We start from the raw sequence: 17848 nt of genomic DNA on the forward strand, positions 1-17848 counted from the left end.
GATATGTGAACGAATTCTATAAGACCTTTAAGGATCTTTTAATCCCCCTTCTGCTAAAAGTCTATAAATATGCTCTAGAATTTAAGACGATGGCACCATCTTGGAAGGAAGCATCTATAATTGCTATACACAAAGATGATAAAAATCCCACTGAATGTCAGTCTTATAGACCAATATCGCTATTGAACGGAGATGTACGTATATTAACTGCGATTTTAGCTCAACGGGTCAACAAGATAATCACTCAGATTATACACCCAGACCAAACAGGATTTATTTCTGGTAGATATTATGGAGATAACGTACGTCAACTATTAAACATAATGGCCCATCAAAAGAATAAACTAGCGGAATCAGTAGTGATATCTCTGGATGCACAAAAAGCGTTCGACCGAGTATCGTGGCGATATCTGTTCCAAACATTAAAGCGGTTTAATTTTGGCCCTAACTTTCTAAGCTGGATTCAAACTCTTTATTCACATCCCCAAGCAGAGGTGAGGGTTAATGGATATAGATCAAAGAGATTTACGTTGGAGCGCGGATGTAGACAAGGCTGCCCCCTATGCCCGTTATTATTCGCTATAAGCATTGAGCCACTAGCACAATTTATTAGAGATAATAAGAATATACAGGGAATTATGATTGGAGGAGAGGAACACAAAATATCACTCTATGCAGATGATGTTTTATTGTATCTAACCAAACCTGCAACGACAATACCTTACTTGAAAGAACTTATTTCTAATTACGGATATTACTCTGGGTACAAAATAAATGTAGATAAAACAGAAGCCATGGATATAAATAATCAGGTCTCAGAAAATATAAAGCAACAAAGTGGGTTTAGATGGCCCAAAGAGGGCATAAAATACTTAGGCATCAACATACCTCAGTCTCTTACCAACTTATTCGATGCAAATTATAAAAAAATTATAAAACATAGTGATGACTTAGAGGGATGGTCCTTACTCCCTCTCTCTCTTCTAGGGCGAGTGGAGAGTGTCCGCATTAATGTTTTGCCGAGACTACTATACTTATTTCAAATGTTACCGATTGAAATTCCAAAAACGACATTTGACCACGTTGACAAACTAATATCTAAATTTATATGGCAGAAAAAATGCCCTAGGGTTAGACTTAAAATACTGCAATCTGTTAAATCCGATGGTGGTATTAATCTCCCAAATTTCAGATATTATTTCTGGGCGGCACAAATGAAACCAATGATAGTCTGGATACAAGACGACATGTCCACCCGATGGCTAAATATAGAAAAAAGTATGTGCTCAGTACCCCTAAAGAATTTGCCCTTTTTAGATAACCCTGTAAGGGACATGACAATATGGACAGAAAATTTGACGTTTGGGTTGCCAAGGCTGCTCTCAATCCTAACAAATATTGGCTCTATGATAACTTTCATCCCTAATAATTTAGATATTGGTTTTAGAAAATGGTCAGACTGTAATTTATCTTATCTACACCAGTTGATAAAAAATAATAATATCAAATCATTTGAACAGCTGCAAAAGGAATTTAGCCTTCCCAGTGTTGCCTTTTTTAGATACCCGCAGCTTAGGTCATTTTTGACCACGCACAAAGACTGGGAGCGGCTTTTGACACCCAACCCCATAGAGACTTTTCTAGTGAAACAAATTGGTGAGGGAGATGGGAAAGTGATTGGTAAATTATATCATTTATTTATATCAATAGCCACTCAAAACTCTGAGCATGTACGTTGGAGGTGGGAGGTGGAGATGAACATCGACCTATCAACAGACACTTGGAATAAGATATGCACTGTTGGGGAAAGTGTAGTGACACGGACCCACAACAGGGGGCGCAAATGAACGGTCAATAGATGAGCCAAAAGGTAACAATTTAATGTTGTGAATGTGCACAACGAATATACAGACAATCTCAGACTCTGATAGCAGTCAATACACAAAGGTGACGTGTGGGCAGGCTCGAGGATAGAAGACATCTGTCCTGAGAAGAGCCGGAACCACATGATTTCCGCCGCCACCGAACCTGGTGAATACTGGAGCCGCCAAGTCCCGAATTCCCAGGTGATCACCGTCCCAGACTGAGGTGTTTCCAGCATTTGGTGAGGATGCCCCCTGGTTGTCTCTCTTGGGAGGTCTTTCATTCATGTCTAACTGGGAGGAGTTCCCAGGGAAGACCCAGGAGATGCTGGAGATGGCTAGGGAATGCCTCTGGATCCTCAGGGAAGAGTTACAGGACTTGGCTGAGGATAGGGAAGTGTGGGGAGTGTTGCTTAGTTTGCTGCCACCGTGACCCAGACCTGGATAAGCGGCCCGGATAGTAAGCCAGTATTCTCTTTCTTCTGTGAACTGAGTGAAAAACACCTTAAAAAATAGGGCCTAGGTTATAAAAATCCCACAGTTTCTGTTTAATGGGTTCTTCATTAGTCCACATACCAGTCCTTCATTACGTTTCATGAAACTTTTTTTTTAGAAGTTTTTGAATAATCTGGGCTATAATCTAATCAAGTAACCAACTGACACTGGTGAAGCTGTTACCTTCTTGTGAGATGTATTTATTGATACTGAATTTACAGACAGGGTTCAGTGATATATAGCACTAAATCAATGACACTGGTCAGTGTAGTGTTATGTACTACACAGTGTATATTCAAAATAACCAGTCACCATAAATCTGTTTCTCTACACCCTCTAGTGGTGTAACCTTCACAGTTCGCATTTATTTTGTGGCATGCTGTGTTTGCTGTATATATGCTGTCCTTCACTGGATAATCAAGTTAGTGCTTTCTTCATATCCTGATATTCATCACTGGCACTGTTTCTCCATCAGAGCTTAGAGCAGCAGAGGAATTCTGCAGATTAGTTTTAACTCATACAAATGGAACCAGCATGACTCACGTTATAAATACTGATTCATGTCTGTGCAGTGGTTTCATTGTATTTTATTAGCATTTGAATGTGGAATTTCATCTTTTCATTGTGGACAATGGCATTGTTAACGTGTGTGTGTGTGTGTGTGTAGGTATCAAACACAAAACCATTTTGGAGGCATGGAGTGGGCTGGGCCCCATCAAGGCATATCCTCGCCTGGGTCTGAAGCCCAGTGGAGAGCAGGGAGGGGGGCTGGTAGACCCCAACACTCAGGAACGAACCTTCCACTGTGAGATCTGCAATGTGCGGGTCAACTCGGAACTACAACTCAAACAGGTAAGAGCAAGGGGAAAAGTGCCTGAAAGAACAAATAGAATGCAAGCTTTCTTTTCATCCACTGTACACAATATTTAAAGAATTTTGAAAGTTCCCACTATTTGCAATGATTACTGAAATGTTTGTTCTTGTAAACATTTATTCAAGACTTTTGAAAGGGGTTTTCCCCTTGCAAATAATACATATTTATTTATGGAACAACAAAGAACGGGGTATTTCATGTTTGGAGTTTTTAATCCATGCCCAGACTTGGTCCCCGGGCAACGGGACGGTTGTATTTTTCAGGGACAGCAAATAATTTAGAACTGAAACCATACCCAGGGACTGTTTATTACACTAATGACTTACAGCCGAGGCAAGTAAATAAACAACTACAAACTCCACCACTGACCTAGCCTAATCTGACCCATCAAAAGCCAAAGCTCAACTGTCTGTGGTCCCCACGTATAACACCACAGCAGATGCACATAAAACAAAATACCAAAAACAGCAGTTGTTGTTAATATTGAATTGATGTACCTCAGTACAATAATCAACAAAGCTGCCTCAAGGCGCTTCATTTATATAGCGCCAAATCACAACAGAGTTGCCTCAAAGCGCTTCACACAGGTAAGGTCTAACCTTACCAACCCCCAGAGCAACAGTGGTAAGGAAAAACTCCCTCTGAGGAAGAAACCTCAAGCAGACCAGACTCAAAGGGGTGACCCTCTGCTTGGGCCATGCTACAAACATAAATTACAGAACAATTCCCAGAACAATTCACAGACGAATATACAAGAAATGCTATTGGCGCACAGGACAGGAGGATCGCCAACACGAATACAACTCCCATCTCTGGATAGAGCTGCACCTTAAACAGAGAGGAAAAAAAACAGAATCAGGCATCAGAAAGACAAAAAAATACTGTATAATTTGCCACCATTAAACAACAAGAAAACAGAGAAATACTAAGGTGATCGCTGGCCACTAGACCTAAACTTCACTAAAAGACCCAGAATTTAGGTAAAGTTGAGGCTGTGGCCCGCTCCAATTACTAATAAATGAATTAAAAGAGTAAAAAGTGTAAAACAAAACTGTACCAGTATGCTAGCCATATGAAAGGGAAAATAAGTGCGTCTTAAGTCTGGACTTGAAAGTCTCCACAGAATCTGACTGTTTTATTGACGCGGGGAGATCATTCCACAGAACAGGGGCACAATAAGAGAAAGCTCTGTGACCCGCAGACTTCTTATTCACCTTAGGGACACAAAGTAGTCCTGCACCCTGAGAACGTAAAGCCCGGGCCGGTACGTAAGGTTTAATTAGGTCAGCTAGGTAGGGAGGTGCCAGTCCATGAATAATTTTATAGGTTAGTAGCAGAACCTTAAAATCTGATCTCACTGGGACAGGAAGCCAGTGAAGGGATGCCAAAATGGGTGTAATGTGGTTGAACTTTCTGCTTCGTGTCAAAAGTCTGGCTGCAGCATTTTAAACTAATTGGAGAGCCCTAATGCTAGACTGCAGTAAACCAGAAAATAGAACATTGCAGTAGTCCAATCTAGAAGAGATAAATGCATGGATCAGGGTCTCGGCATCAGCCATAGACAGGATGGGATGAATCTTCGCTATATTTCGCAGGTGTAAGAAAGCAGTCCTAGTAATATTTCTAATGTGGAGGCCAAAGGACAACGAAGGATCAAAAATTACCCCAAGGTTCCTCACTTTGTCAGTGTGATGTATGACACACGAGCCAAGGCTGAGTATTAACTGGTCAAATTGATGCCGATGTCTCACTGGACCAAGAACCATCATTTCAGTCTTATCAGAGTTTAAAAGTAGGACGTTTCTAGACATCCAACTTCTCACTGCTGCAAGTCTATCTTCTAAGGATGTTATGTGAACGAGATTACCAGCAGTTATCGGCATGTATAACTGAGTATCATCTGCATAGCAGTGAAAGGTAATCCCAAAATGCCGCAATATGTGCCCAAGAGGTGCTGTATAAAGGGAGAAAAGCAGGGGCCTAAGACAGACCCCTGTGGAACCCCAAATTTCATGTCACTAAGGTTAGAGGTAGTGTTACTGTACAAAACACAATGAGAACGACTGGTCGGGTATGACGTCAGCCATGCAAAGGCACTCCCAGTAATCCCAAAATGATTTTCCAGCCTATCAAGTAGAATATGATGATCCACTGTATCAAATGCAGCACTAAGATCTAACAGCAACAGAACCGTAGTGGTGTCCAAATCCATTGTAAGCAGAAGATCATTCACCACTTTAGTGAGAGCCGTCTCTGTGGAATGATATTTTCTAAAAGCAGACTGCAGTGGCTCAAAGAGATTATTCTCAGTAAGATAGTCTACGAGCTGCCGTGACACCACTTTTTCCAGAATTTTAGAGAAAAATGATAGATTTGATATCGGCTGATAGTTTGTCAATACACTAGGGTCAATATTAGGTTTCTTAAGTAATGGTTTAATCACTGCAGATTTGAAACATTTAGGAACAGATCCAGAAGTTAAAGAAAGATTAATAATTTCCAGTACAGTCGGCCCAAGAGTGGGCCACAGGTCCTTAAACAGTTTTGTTGGTATAGGATCAAATAAACAGGTTGTGCTTTTTGTTGACATTATGAGTTTTGTCAGCATGCCAAGTGAGATATTGTCAAATTCTGTAAATCTAGGTAATACATCAGTAGTGGCACCCACATCAATAGCAGGGTGTAGTGGCTGGATTAAGGAATACCGGGATATGTTTAACCTGATGTCTTCTATTTTCTTCTCAAAGTAATCCAGGAAATCTTGTGCTGTAAAAGGAGAGTGAACTACAGGTGGTTGTCCATGCAAAAGTGTTGCCACCGTGTCGAAAAAGAACTTTGAGTTATGCTTGTTTTTGTTGATCAAATCAGAGTAGTAAGTCCGCTTTGTAGCCAATAATGCATGCTTATATGCTTATACATGCATCACGCCACGCAAGGTGAAATACTTCTAATTTTGAACGGCGCCATTTCCGTTCTAGACCTCTTGCTTTATGCTTGAGGTCACGCAGATAATCATTGAACCAAGGTGACTGTGATTTGGGGGAGCGCGATTTTAACACAGGTGATGCAATCGTGTCGAGTGTAGTTTTGAGCACTGAGTTTAAACTATCCACAAGTCTGTCTACTGACTGGGTATTTGTCAGATGTGAAGCTAAGACATCAGGCAGTCTAGCTTCGAGTTCAGTCTTAGTTGAGGAGTTGATGCATCGCCGTAATGATATATGAGAGGCTGTTGTTCCACTAAACACGGCAGCGAAACTGTAAACTTAATAAGTGAGTGATCAGACATCACTGATGTAAGAGGCATGATGTCAATATTCGTGACAGCAATACCACGTGCGAGAACCAGATCCAGGGTATTTCCACAAATGTGCGTCGAATCCCGAATGCATTACCGAAATCCTAATGCATCCACAATTTCCATAAATGATTTGTAGAGGGGATCAGAAGGCTTATTTATATGAATGTTAAAGTCACCAGTGATCAGAATGTTATCTACACTAGTTGACTAGTTAGAAATGAACGCACCAAATTCATCTAAGAATTCAGAATATGGGCCAGGAGGCCTATATACAGTGACAAAGTAATACGACTGATTTTTATTCTTCTGACCTTGGCAGTGTGTAATATCCTGAGCAGAGCGGAGAATCAGATGCTCAAACGAGTGATATTTGTAACCCCCGACAGCTAATAAGCTAAACCTAGATTTATAAATAAGAGCAACCCCCCCTGCCTTGCTTCTCATCACGAGGGACATGAATAAATGTGTATGCTGGTGGGCAGGCCTCATTTAAGGGGAGGACAGCTGTAGGTTTAAGCCAGGTTTCACATAGCCCAATCATATCTAAGTGATGATCAATAATTAGATCATTGATCAACAGTGATTTTGAGGACAGTGATCTTATGTTAATGAGACCCAGTCTAAGGACCTCAGTGGGGTTGACAGTTGAACTGTTTGGGTTTAGGGGTGGTTCCAAAGTAGCATATATAAGATGCCTAGAAGTTGGTTTAGGTTTAAGACATTCCACGCGTGTTGTAGGTAGCAGACACGAAATCTTTGCTATTGCTGGAACAACCACTGGGCCATCCTCAATTTCAACGTCATCCAATATAGTAATGGGTATTAAGTTTGGAAAACATATCCCTCTATGATTTTTATGGACACGACTACTGACGCAGGCCACAGTCTCAACTTGTTGAAATTCCCTCCCTGGCAAATAAACTGCACTATCACCATAGTGGATTTTCTGCACTAAATTCCCTGCTAAGCTAATGCATCTGTGGTTTAACTCCTTTTGAAATGCAATTTTTGTGTAACGTGGCTTCCTTGAGTGCAGTGTGTTTCTTTAAGCCCCCTTTACACAGCACGGTGGTAGTTGTGAGTCTCTCGTGAGGCCTAAAATGCACCCGATCCCCAGAGGTGATGTGAAAACACCTTTCTGTGTAACTGCTTCAGTGGCCCTTGTGTGTGTTAGTGTCTCACGTGGAGTTTGTGCGCTACAGGTGATGTCACATTTCCACAGAGATCTGCCAGATTTCGAGCAGTGTGCTGTCATATTTCCTCACTGTGAATGGGCACTGAGTGAGGTCTAGAGAGAGAGAGAGAGAGAGAGAGAGAGAGAGAGAGAGAGCAGATACAACGAGTTAAATATTAAATGGTTAATTTTTTACACTTGTCAGTTTGGATTTATCTTGTGTGGGTGCGTGTGTGTGTGTGTGTGTGTGTGCACATGCCTTTCCCTGTTATTCATGGGCGGCGTCAGATAAATATGCAGAAAAATGACATCACTTGAAAAAAAAATAAGACCTTTCACTGGACTTTTTATGGCTGGAAAACAACTGACAGCCATGAAAAATAAGAACAGATTTAAAAAAAAAAAAAACATTGCAGGGGCTGAAAAAGTCACATGACTCTTGTCCTCTTCAGACAACTCACTTTTTTGTCTTCTTTTGACCAGAGCTCCACACAGCGTTCTGTGAGTCAAACTCTGGATTATACAGTTCATGAGAAAAAGCACAAAACTGTGCTGTGTCCACAAGGAACTTAATGTACCTATAAAACACTGATACTAGGAAGAGTCCTAGTGGATCCAAACCAGGAAGAGTCCTGGTGGATCCCAACTTCTCATCTTTGCACAGGTCCTGCACAAACTTGTCGACATCCGAAGTGGATTGTAGCCACTTCTGCTCAGCAAAGTAATATGCAATTTGGCCAGGTAAACCAGCACAGAACTGAGTCGAGCTCCAGCATGTTGCTCTTGAAATCCATGTGCTGTCTGACCACTTCGGGGCTGTAATCTTCGTAGAGCCAAATGTTACAGTGGAGAAAATAAGTATTTGATCCCCTGTCAGTTTTGCAGGTTTTCCCACCTACAAAGAATAGAGAGGTCTGTAATTTTTATCATAGGTACACTTCAACTGTGAGAGACAGAATCTAAAAAAAAATCCAGAAAATCACATTGTATGATTTCTAAATAATTAATTTGCATTTTATTGCATGAAATAAGTATTTGATCCCTTACCAACCAGCAAGAATTCTGGCTCACACAGACCTGTTAATTTTTCTTTAAGAAGCCCTCTTATTCTGCACTCTTTGCCTGTATTAATTGCACCTGTTTGAACTTGTTACCTGTATAAAAGACACCGGTTCACACACTCAATCAATCACACTCCAACCTGGCCACCATAGCCAAGACCAAAGAGCTGTCTAAGGACACCAGGGACAGAACTGTAGACCTGCACAAGGCTGGGATGGACTACAGGACAACTGGCAAGCAGCTTGGTAGAAGACAACAACTGTTATGATTATTTATTAGAAAGTGGAAGAAACACAAGATGACCGTCAATCTCCCTCGGTCTGGGATTCCATGCAAGATCTCACTTTGTGGGGTAAGGATGATTCTGAGAAAGCTCAGAACTACACAGGAGGACCTGGTCAATGATCTGAAGAGAGCTGGGACCACAGTCACAAAGATTACATTAGTAACACATGATGCTGTCATGGTTTAAAATCCTGCAGGGCAGCAAGGTCCCCCTGCTCAAACCAGCACATGTCCAGGCCAGTTTGAAGTTCACCAGTGACCATCTGGATGATCCAGATGAGGCATGGGAGGTTATGTGGTTAGATGAGACCAGAATAGAGCTTTTTGGAATCAACTCCACTTACCGTGTTTAGAGGATGAGAACAACCCCAAGAAAACCATCCCAACCATGAAGCATGGGGGTGGAAACATCCCAGACAGGAAATGGATCCGGGCCGGATGTAGTCCAACATCCGGTACCAATACTGAAAATGGATCCGGTCCAGACAGTCTTTGCACCCTGGCCCAGATCCAGCACGGCTCTACTTTACAGTTCTGGAACAGATCCGGACCAGATCTGCACCAGATCTGCAAAAGACCAACCGTTTACAGCCCATATCTGGCACGAATCTGGCACAGATGTGTTCCGCATCACAGCGCCGTGGCAGGAACAAGTTTTACAGGGGTGGATCCAAACCTCAGTGACAATCACGATTACAGAGTACACGTTAACAGCCCCATCTCCCCATGATTCGCAGCGTTTTCACAGCCCTGAGTTTATAACCGCTAATGGATAGTTTCTGCCGGGTGCAGATAAAATTGCTTATCGTTATGCTAACCCCATGTTCCTGCCACGGTGCTGTGATGTGGACCACATCTGTCCCAGATCTGTGCCAGATATGGGCTGTAAACGGTTGGTCTTTTGTGGATCCAGTTCAGATCTGGTCCCGATCTGTTCCAGAATTGTAAAGTGGAGCTGTGCCGGATCTGGGCCAGAATGAACGACCAGCTGCAGGAAAAGTATAAGACAAAGCTCTTTGCCTGATCTCCACTTAGATTTGAACACACAAACATTTCTGATGAACTCATCAGCTGACAAAGAAATCATCTTGTCCTTTGTAACTGCACTTTATAAAATGAACTTTATCAATAAAACTCTGGCACACAGCCCTGAACATTGTGTGCTTTTTGGTTGTGACATTGACTCACAGCACCTCTTAATGACAACATGAAGAAAATTTTTTCTTTTAATTTTTGCAAATGTATTAAAAATAACAAGCTAAGAAATCACATGTATGTAAGTATTCACACCCTTTGCTCAATACTTTGTTGTTGCACCTTTGGCAGCAATTACAGCCTCAAGTCTTCTTGAATATGATGCCACCACCATGCTTCACTGTAGGGATGGTGCCTGGTTTCCTCCAAACATGATGCCTGGCATTCACACCAAAGAGATCAATCCTTGTCTCATGAGACCAGAGAATTTTGTTTTTTTGTGGTCTGAAAGTCCTTCAGTTGCCTTTTGGAAAACTCCAGGTGGGCTGCAATGTGCCTTTTACTAAGGAGTGGCTTCCGTGCTAAGGCCTTTCTCCCCCAATTGCGTAGTTAAGACAGGCGGCCAGCTCTAGAAAGAGTCCTGGTAGATCCAAACTTCTTCCATTTATGGATGATGGAGGTCACTGTAAACTTCAAAGCAGCAGAAATGTACCTTTCTCCAGAATTGTGCCTTGAGACAGTCCTGTCTCTGAGGTCTACAGACAGTTCCTTTGACTTCCTGCTTGGTTTGTGCTCTGACATGGACTGTCAGCTGTGGGGCCTTATATGTAGACAGGTGTGTGCCTTTACAAATCATGTCCAATCAACTGAATTTACTGAATTTACTTCAGGTGGACTCCAATTAAGCTGTAGAAACATCTCAAGGATGATCAGTGGAAACAGGATGCACCTGAACTCAGTTTTGAGCTTCTTGGCAAAGGCTGTGAATACTTATGTACATGTGATTTCTTAATTTGCAAACATCTAAAAAAACAACAACTTTTTCACATTGTCATTATGGGGTATTGGGTGTAGAATTTTGAAAATGAATTTCATCCTTTATGGAATAAGGCTGTAACATTACAAAATGTGGAAAAAAAATGAACCTCTGTGAATACTTTCTGGGTGCACTGTATTGCTCTTTTGTTTCCTGAATTCACATCCAAACCTGTGTCATTCCAGTCCAGTCATGTTACAGTGGAGGATCTGCTGTTGCCGTGGCAAAAAACATTGTTTTTCAATGCGCACCCTTTGGATGGTCATTGGGTGCTCTGTGAGGTGTTTTTGCCTGACCTGTATGCTATTTGCGAGTCTTCCAGGCTTGGTGACTCTCTTGTGGAAATCAGGTGCAGTTTCATACTTCCTAGTGATCATGGCGGTTTTTACAGGATACCAAGAGGACCTTGTAAGGTCCTGGCTGCAGCTGAGTGCCCCTTCGGGCATCATGCAGTGTTTGCTCTGATTTCATGACTGCACAAGGACCGCTGGACAGACCCCAACCCTGTGTAAAGGGGGTTTGACAGGTGTGAGAAAATACACTTCAAAACTGAGAACGAGTCGTTAGCCTGAATGTAGTGAAAACTGAGGACATTACTGTCGGTTTTCAGTGTTTGACATGCGTTTTGAGACTTCCCTGCTTCATTATACACTTCAGGTCAGGTCTGGGAACTTGCCCTGGTGCCACATGTAGCCAAATTAACCACAATACAACCCCAATTCCAGTGAAGTTGTGACGTGTAAAATGTAAATAAAAACAAAATACAATGATTTGCAAATCCTCTTCAACCTATATTCAGTTGAATACACCACAAAGACAAGATATTTAATATTCAAACTGATAGACTTTATTGTTTTTGTGCAAATATTTGCTCATTTTGAAATGTATGGCTGCAACATGTTTCAAAAAAGTTGGGACGGGGCAACAAAAGACTGGAAAAGGTGATGAATGGTCAAAGAACACCTAACTGGAAACAGGTGAATGTCATGATTGGGTATAAAAGGAGCATCCCCAAAAGGCTCAGCCATTCACAAGCAAAGATAGGGTGAGGATCACCACTTTGTGAACAACTGCGTGAAAAAAGTTTAAGAACATTTCTCAACATTCAATTGCAAGGAATTTAGGGATTCCATCATCTACAGTCCATAATATAATCAGAGAACTTTCTACACGTAAGCAGCAAGGCCGAAAACCAACATTGAATGCCCGTGACCGTGATTCCCTCAGGCGGCACTGCATTAAAAACTGACATCATTGTGTAAAGGATCTTACCGTGTGGACTCAGGAACACTTCAGAAAACCATTGTCAGTTAACACAGTTTGTCACTGCAAAGCGAAAGTCATACATTTTTGGAATGTGCACATTGTTTCCTCCAGATAAAACAGGAAAAAGACCATCCAGATTGCTACCAGTGCAAAGATCAAAAGCCAGCATCTGTGATGGTATGGGGTTGTGTTAGTGCCCATGGCATGGGCAACTTACACATCTGTGATGGCACCATTAATACTGAAAGGTGCATCCAGGTTTTGGAGCAACACATGCTGCCATCCAAGCAACATCTTTTACAGGGATGTCCCTGCCTATTTCAGCAAGACAATGCCAAGTCACATTCTGCACGTGTTACAACAGTGTGGCTTCGTAATAAAAGAGTGCGGGTACTAGACTGGCCTGCCTGCAGTCCAGACCTGTCGCCCATTGAAAATGTTTGGCGCATTATGAAGCAGAAAATACGACAACTGAGACCCCAGACTGTTGAACAACTGAAGTCATACATCAAACAAAATGTGAAAGAATTCCACCTACAAAGCTTCAACAGTTAGTGTCCTCATTTCCCAAACATTTACTGAGTGCTGTTAGAAGGAAAGGTGATGTAACACAGTGGTAAACATACCACTGTCCCAGCTTTTTTGAAATGTGTTGCAGGCATCCATTTCAAAATGAGCAAATATTTGCACAAAAACAATAAAGTTTATCAGTTTGAACATTAAATATCTTGTCTTTGTGGTGTATTCAATTGAATATAGGTTGAAGAGGATTTGCAAATCATTGTATTCTGTTTTTATTTACATTTTACACAATGTCCCACCTTCATTGGAATTGGGGTTGTACAAAGGCACCCTATATTTTGGGTGACAAACACCCGGGTAGACAACTGGTCCATCCCTACCTCTCGAAAGTAGCCATCCAGCTGACACACCCCTCAACATTGAGGCACCTCTGACTTCAACCAGTATACATGTACATATAGAGAGATCTACATTGAAATATATATATCATTATATCTATATAATGAGATATACTCTGGATATACTCTGAAGTGATGGTCTAGTGGTTAAGCAGTGGGCTTCAAACCAGAATATCCTCAGTTCAAACCCCAGTCTGGCCGGACAATCACTGTGGACCCTTGGGCAAAGTCCTTAAATCCCCAAGTTGCTTCCGGTGTGCAGTGACTGCCTTACGTGACAGCACCCTAACATAAAAGCGCTATATAAATGCAGTCCATTTACCATATACAGAGAAATATATTAGTTGAATTATTTTTTAATTTCATTGTTGAAGTCCTGGCATCATAAATTTCTGAAGGGAGTGCTTGCTTCATAGTAATGAGCATTTTAACTATTCTGGGTATGTACAGTAGTACCTTCTTTGTTGGCCCCAGTGTTTTTATGTCAACTATTTCTTCTTCTTCAGCCTGTAGTCTGATGCATCAGGAATTACTTGTGATGAAATGTTACACTGTACTCCATGTGTTTTTTCACGCTTCAGCACATATCAAGTCGAAGGCATCGGGACGGCATGGCAGGCAAACCCAACCCCCTCCTTAGCAGACACAAGAAGCACAGGGGAGCAGATCTGACGGTAACCATTCACATTTCATTGTTGATTTCATCTGCTTGTAAGCTTGAGGTCCACAAATAAATCAGACTGAAAGAATCTAGAACTGTATAATTCTTGATGAATTCATCCCCACCAAACCTGCCTTCTGTTTTTAGCCATACCCCCTTCATGAAAATATTAACTGTGCTGAAGATGGGTCTGTTCCCCTCCATATGTTGACATTCTAGAACTAATCAGTTATCCTGCTGTCTTTTCATCTCCCCACCTCTCTCTCTTCTCGCATCACTTTTTCTCCTATTTTTAGTCTTCATTGACCTTCTCTAAGGATCTCACCAAAGCTTTGGGAGCAGGGCTTTTGCCTAACCCCTTGGCAGTTGCTGTAGCAATGGCCGCTGCAGCGTCCTCAAATCCACTGGCACTTCGTGCAGCGGCACCTGCGCCCCACCCACACCACCACCATCACCACCACCTTTTGCAAGGTCCGCCGCTCAGCCACGCCATCCTGAGACCCGCTCCAGGGCCCATCCGTACCACCCGCGGTCCAATCCTCTTCTCTCCGTACTGACACACCGTCTTCTGACTTCAGTCAGACAGGATCAGCCACTCCAAAAGCACACTGTGAAAACACAAACATGATCAGCAGCAATGGATGGGAGAAAACACAATTATTTAACTATCTAAACGAGAGGAAAAACACGGGAACTGAACAGCAGAATCAAAAGAAGTATATGTCTCTCTTTTTCCCTTTACCTGAAAGTCTCCTTAAATTTCAAAAACCCATGACTGACTGACACGTGGAGATATTTTCATTATGCATTGACCTCCTAGCTCTGGTCCCATTCTCTTGCACTGTTGCCCTGTTGATAACTACAGAAAAACCACATGCAGCTCTTTCTAGAAACATTAAACTACACCTAGTGTCACATAAATATACCAGACAAAAATGTGTTCCTGTCACCTTATGCACCTCAAATCAAGCCAATATCATAATATCAGTCGGGTATATGCATGTACCTGTGGACTCTCCATGGTACTATACATGTCCCTTTGGCCATCATGTCTTCAATTTGTACTACCAGAGCCTTTGGCAGCAGGTTGGAGTCACAACTGAACATTCTCATGGTTGGATAGGAGAGTGTGATAAAGCAAAGGTGACTACTGGGTGGGCGAAGTTGGACTTCCCTGTTATTCCGGGGAGGGCGAAGTGACAGGAAGCCTAGCACAGGTCAGTGGACCGTCTGACCCCAGGTGGCATGTAGACACACATGCCCAGATGAATCTGTGTTTTTAAAATAGACTCCCCCCCCCAAAAAAATGGCTATAAGACACATCTGTCAACCTCCATATTAGTCAGAGAAAGGCCTCACTGAAGGGGAGAAGACAGTGAAACAGCGGAAGTCACACATCCGTGCATAGCTGTACTGATGTTTTTGCTACGTAATTGCTAGCTATAACTTAGATCGCTAATTAGTACCTGTGCTACTTGAGATTTGTAGTCAAGGGAAGTATCTTAGTAGAAGGGAAAATACATTTTGAGATAATTCTGTATGGATCCAGCAATCAAAATGCCACATTATTAATATCTTGCACCTCCCCAATCTTCACGTACAGGCTGATCTTAGGTGCAGCTCCGTGCACTGATGTATTTATCTTCCTTGTGTTTCTGCATGCAGCCTTGCAGTACCACCCTGCAGGGTCAGTCCTCTCTGCATCATTACGTTGACTTTTCCCCTTTTTTGATCTTTTCCTCACTCCCTCCCCCCCATCTTTCTTCTCCATTTGTTCACATACACCAGATGGCACACTGATGCCAGCAATCGTAATGCTGAGAGGGAGAAGATTACAGGGGGACGGACAAAAGCCAAATGCATTCATGCAGGATTGAGCTGGAGTGAGACAACAAGAAACATGACCTGGAGCAGGCCGAATGTGTCTGTCGATACTTCCTGTCTTATATCTAAAAAGCCATGAAACACACCATGATTTGTTTTCTCTGACAAAGACTGGTGAGCACTTTTCATTGGTTTGGACTGTTGGCTTTGGATTTATATCACACACAGAAGCAACAAAATACATTGAGAAATAAAACTTTTAAAATATTTTTGTAGACGGGGACACGTTAATAACTGTACCCATGAAGGTGGAATTATGTGATAATCTGATCGAGTGACTCGGCGAGGAGCATTAACGCCACAGCGGTTTGAAACTGTCATTTTCTGAACCAGATGTACACTGTGCCCTTTCATTGAAAAGCAATGAGCTCTTATGTCTTACCTTTGTCTGAATATTGCAATGCAATGAGTGAGGTTTTCTTTTTTCCAGAGTGACTTATCATTGTGATATGATGTGACATGTCTAGATTTGTGTGTAAAACTGACAGACCTTTCTGTTCTTCCATGAGGAGCATAAGCCCACAGGGAGCGATGGAGAGAAACGCAGGTGTATCCGGGCTTATAGGGACCGACCCTTCATATTAAAGGGCCTTTTTACTATGTAATCTGTGTTAGGGGAACAGGGTACAATGCCAGGTTTCAAGGGATAATTGTAGGATTTGTTCTTTTGGGTTTTTTGTTTGTTTTTGAAGGGGGGGGGGGGTGCTGATTTGCATTCTTTGTTTCTTTTATCTGTGTGTGACAAACGTTTTATGTTTAAACATTATCAATGCCATTATTTAGTGATGAAGCTGGCCTGGACTCAGCTACCACCGTTGTGCTCTTTTGGTTACTTTTTCTTTTTGTAAGTTACTGCTCCAAGATCTCTGCTCTCCTTCCTGTTTGTGTGCATACCATACGTGTACCAGTGTGCGTTGCGCCCTGCCCTCTCCCCAAGTCCCACCAATCAGAGACTGAGACAACCTGGAGCTCTACAGTGGCCTATAATGCAGTCATTACAGAGGAAACCTGCACGTTTAGCTCTGGGGGGATTGATGGTCGTGGATCAACCACCCAACTTAATCAAAGTACTGTAATATTGTTGCTGGTAGGTCAGTCATGTTGTAACCCCACAGATATGTTCGTATTGTGCTCGATATGTTCATGCTGTGGTAATTCTCACTGATTAATTCTTATTATTCACCAATGAGAAATAAATGTTAGACTCCTATATTTCAGGGGCAGGTATTTCATGTTAGCTGTGTTTAGGCTGTTAGCCTTAGCCTTACTCTGGCCTCAACCCCCCCCCCCCCCCCCCCCAGAACAGAGAACAAGATGAAGAGGCTAATGTGTAACTTTCGTTTTGCCAATAAAATTATTTTTTGAATTTCACTGTCGGAGGGACAAAGAGTTTGTACGGCAAATTGTAGCAATACCTGACTCATTCTGGCTACTCTTGTTTATTGCAATAAGAAAAGTAAATAATTAATGTGTATGTGAGTAAAACATTCTAAATGTAATTTAAATGAAAAAGAAACTTTATGGTAAATACTGTTGCTATCAAAAGTAAATGGTGGAAAAAAGTAAATGTCAATAAATCGTTAAATTGAATTCTCTGCCCATCATTTGTGAACGAGTTATTCTGTAATTCATTAATCCAGGTCTATTGGCGACCTCACTAATTCATCAAATATTGACACTTGCATCTCAAAAAAATTGGAACATCTTGAAAAAGTTCAATATTTTTTGTCAGTTATTTCAAAAAGTGAAAATTTATATATTTTAGACTCATTACATAGAAGTAACTTACAGACCCGTTGGCTGTACAGACCATACATTTTCTTTTCTGTGTAATTAAAGGGTGGTTAAGCAATTTTAGCATATTTTACTGGCAACCAAGGCTGTACCAAGCTCGCAGCAGATGTTTGAGTGCATGTGGCAGGCAGTCACAAGGGCAGATCAGAGAGTGGTTGCCTAGGAATGGAAGTGGAAGCCAACCAGTCAGGCTCACGTTTAAAGTCACTCAATCAATAATTAAACATGATACCCAATACATACCTACCGTATATTGCTG

General features: G+C 41.9%; 1 protein-coding gene across 6 annotated transcripts in view; it reads left to right on the forward strand.

The window, feature by feature from the left end:
* The window catches only part of znf385a (zinc finger protein 385A), a 254473-nt gene extending 237088 nt beyond the window's left edge, over window positions 1-17385 (forward strand). For all 6 annotated transcript variants that reach the window (XM_034172389.1, XM_034172390.1, XM_034172388.1 and 3 more), the window contains 3 exons: window positions 3025-3209; window positions 13832-13924; window positions 14208-17385. In XM_034172389.1, coding sequence (XP_034028280.1) covers window positions 3025-3209; window positions 13832-13924; window positions 14208-14468 — 539 coding nt within the window. In that variant the 3' untranslated portion in view covers window positions 14469-17385. The remainder of the gene's footprint in view (window positions 1-3024; window positions 3210-13831; window positions 13925-14207) is intronic.
* The last annotated feature ends 463 nt before the right edge of the window (window positions 17386-17848 follow it).

This window comes from Thalassophryne amazonica, chromosome 6 (assembly GCF_902500255.1).
Source record: "Thalassophryne amazonica chromosome 6, fThaAma1.1, whole genome shotgun sequence".
Classification (NCBI taxonomy): Eukaryota; Metazoa; Chordata; class Actinopteri; order Batrachoidiformes; family Batrachoididae; genus Thalassophryne; species Thalassophryne amazonica.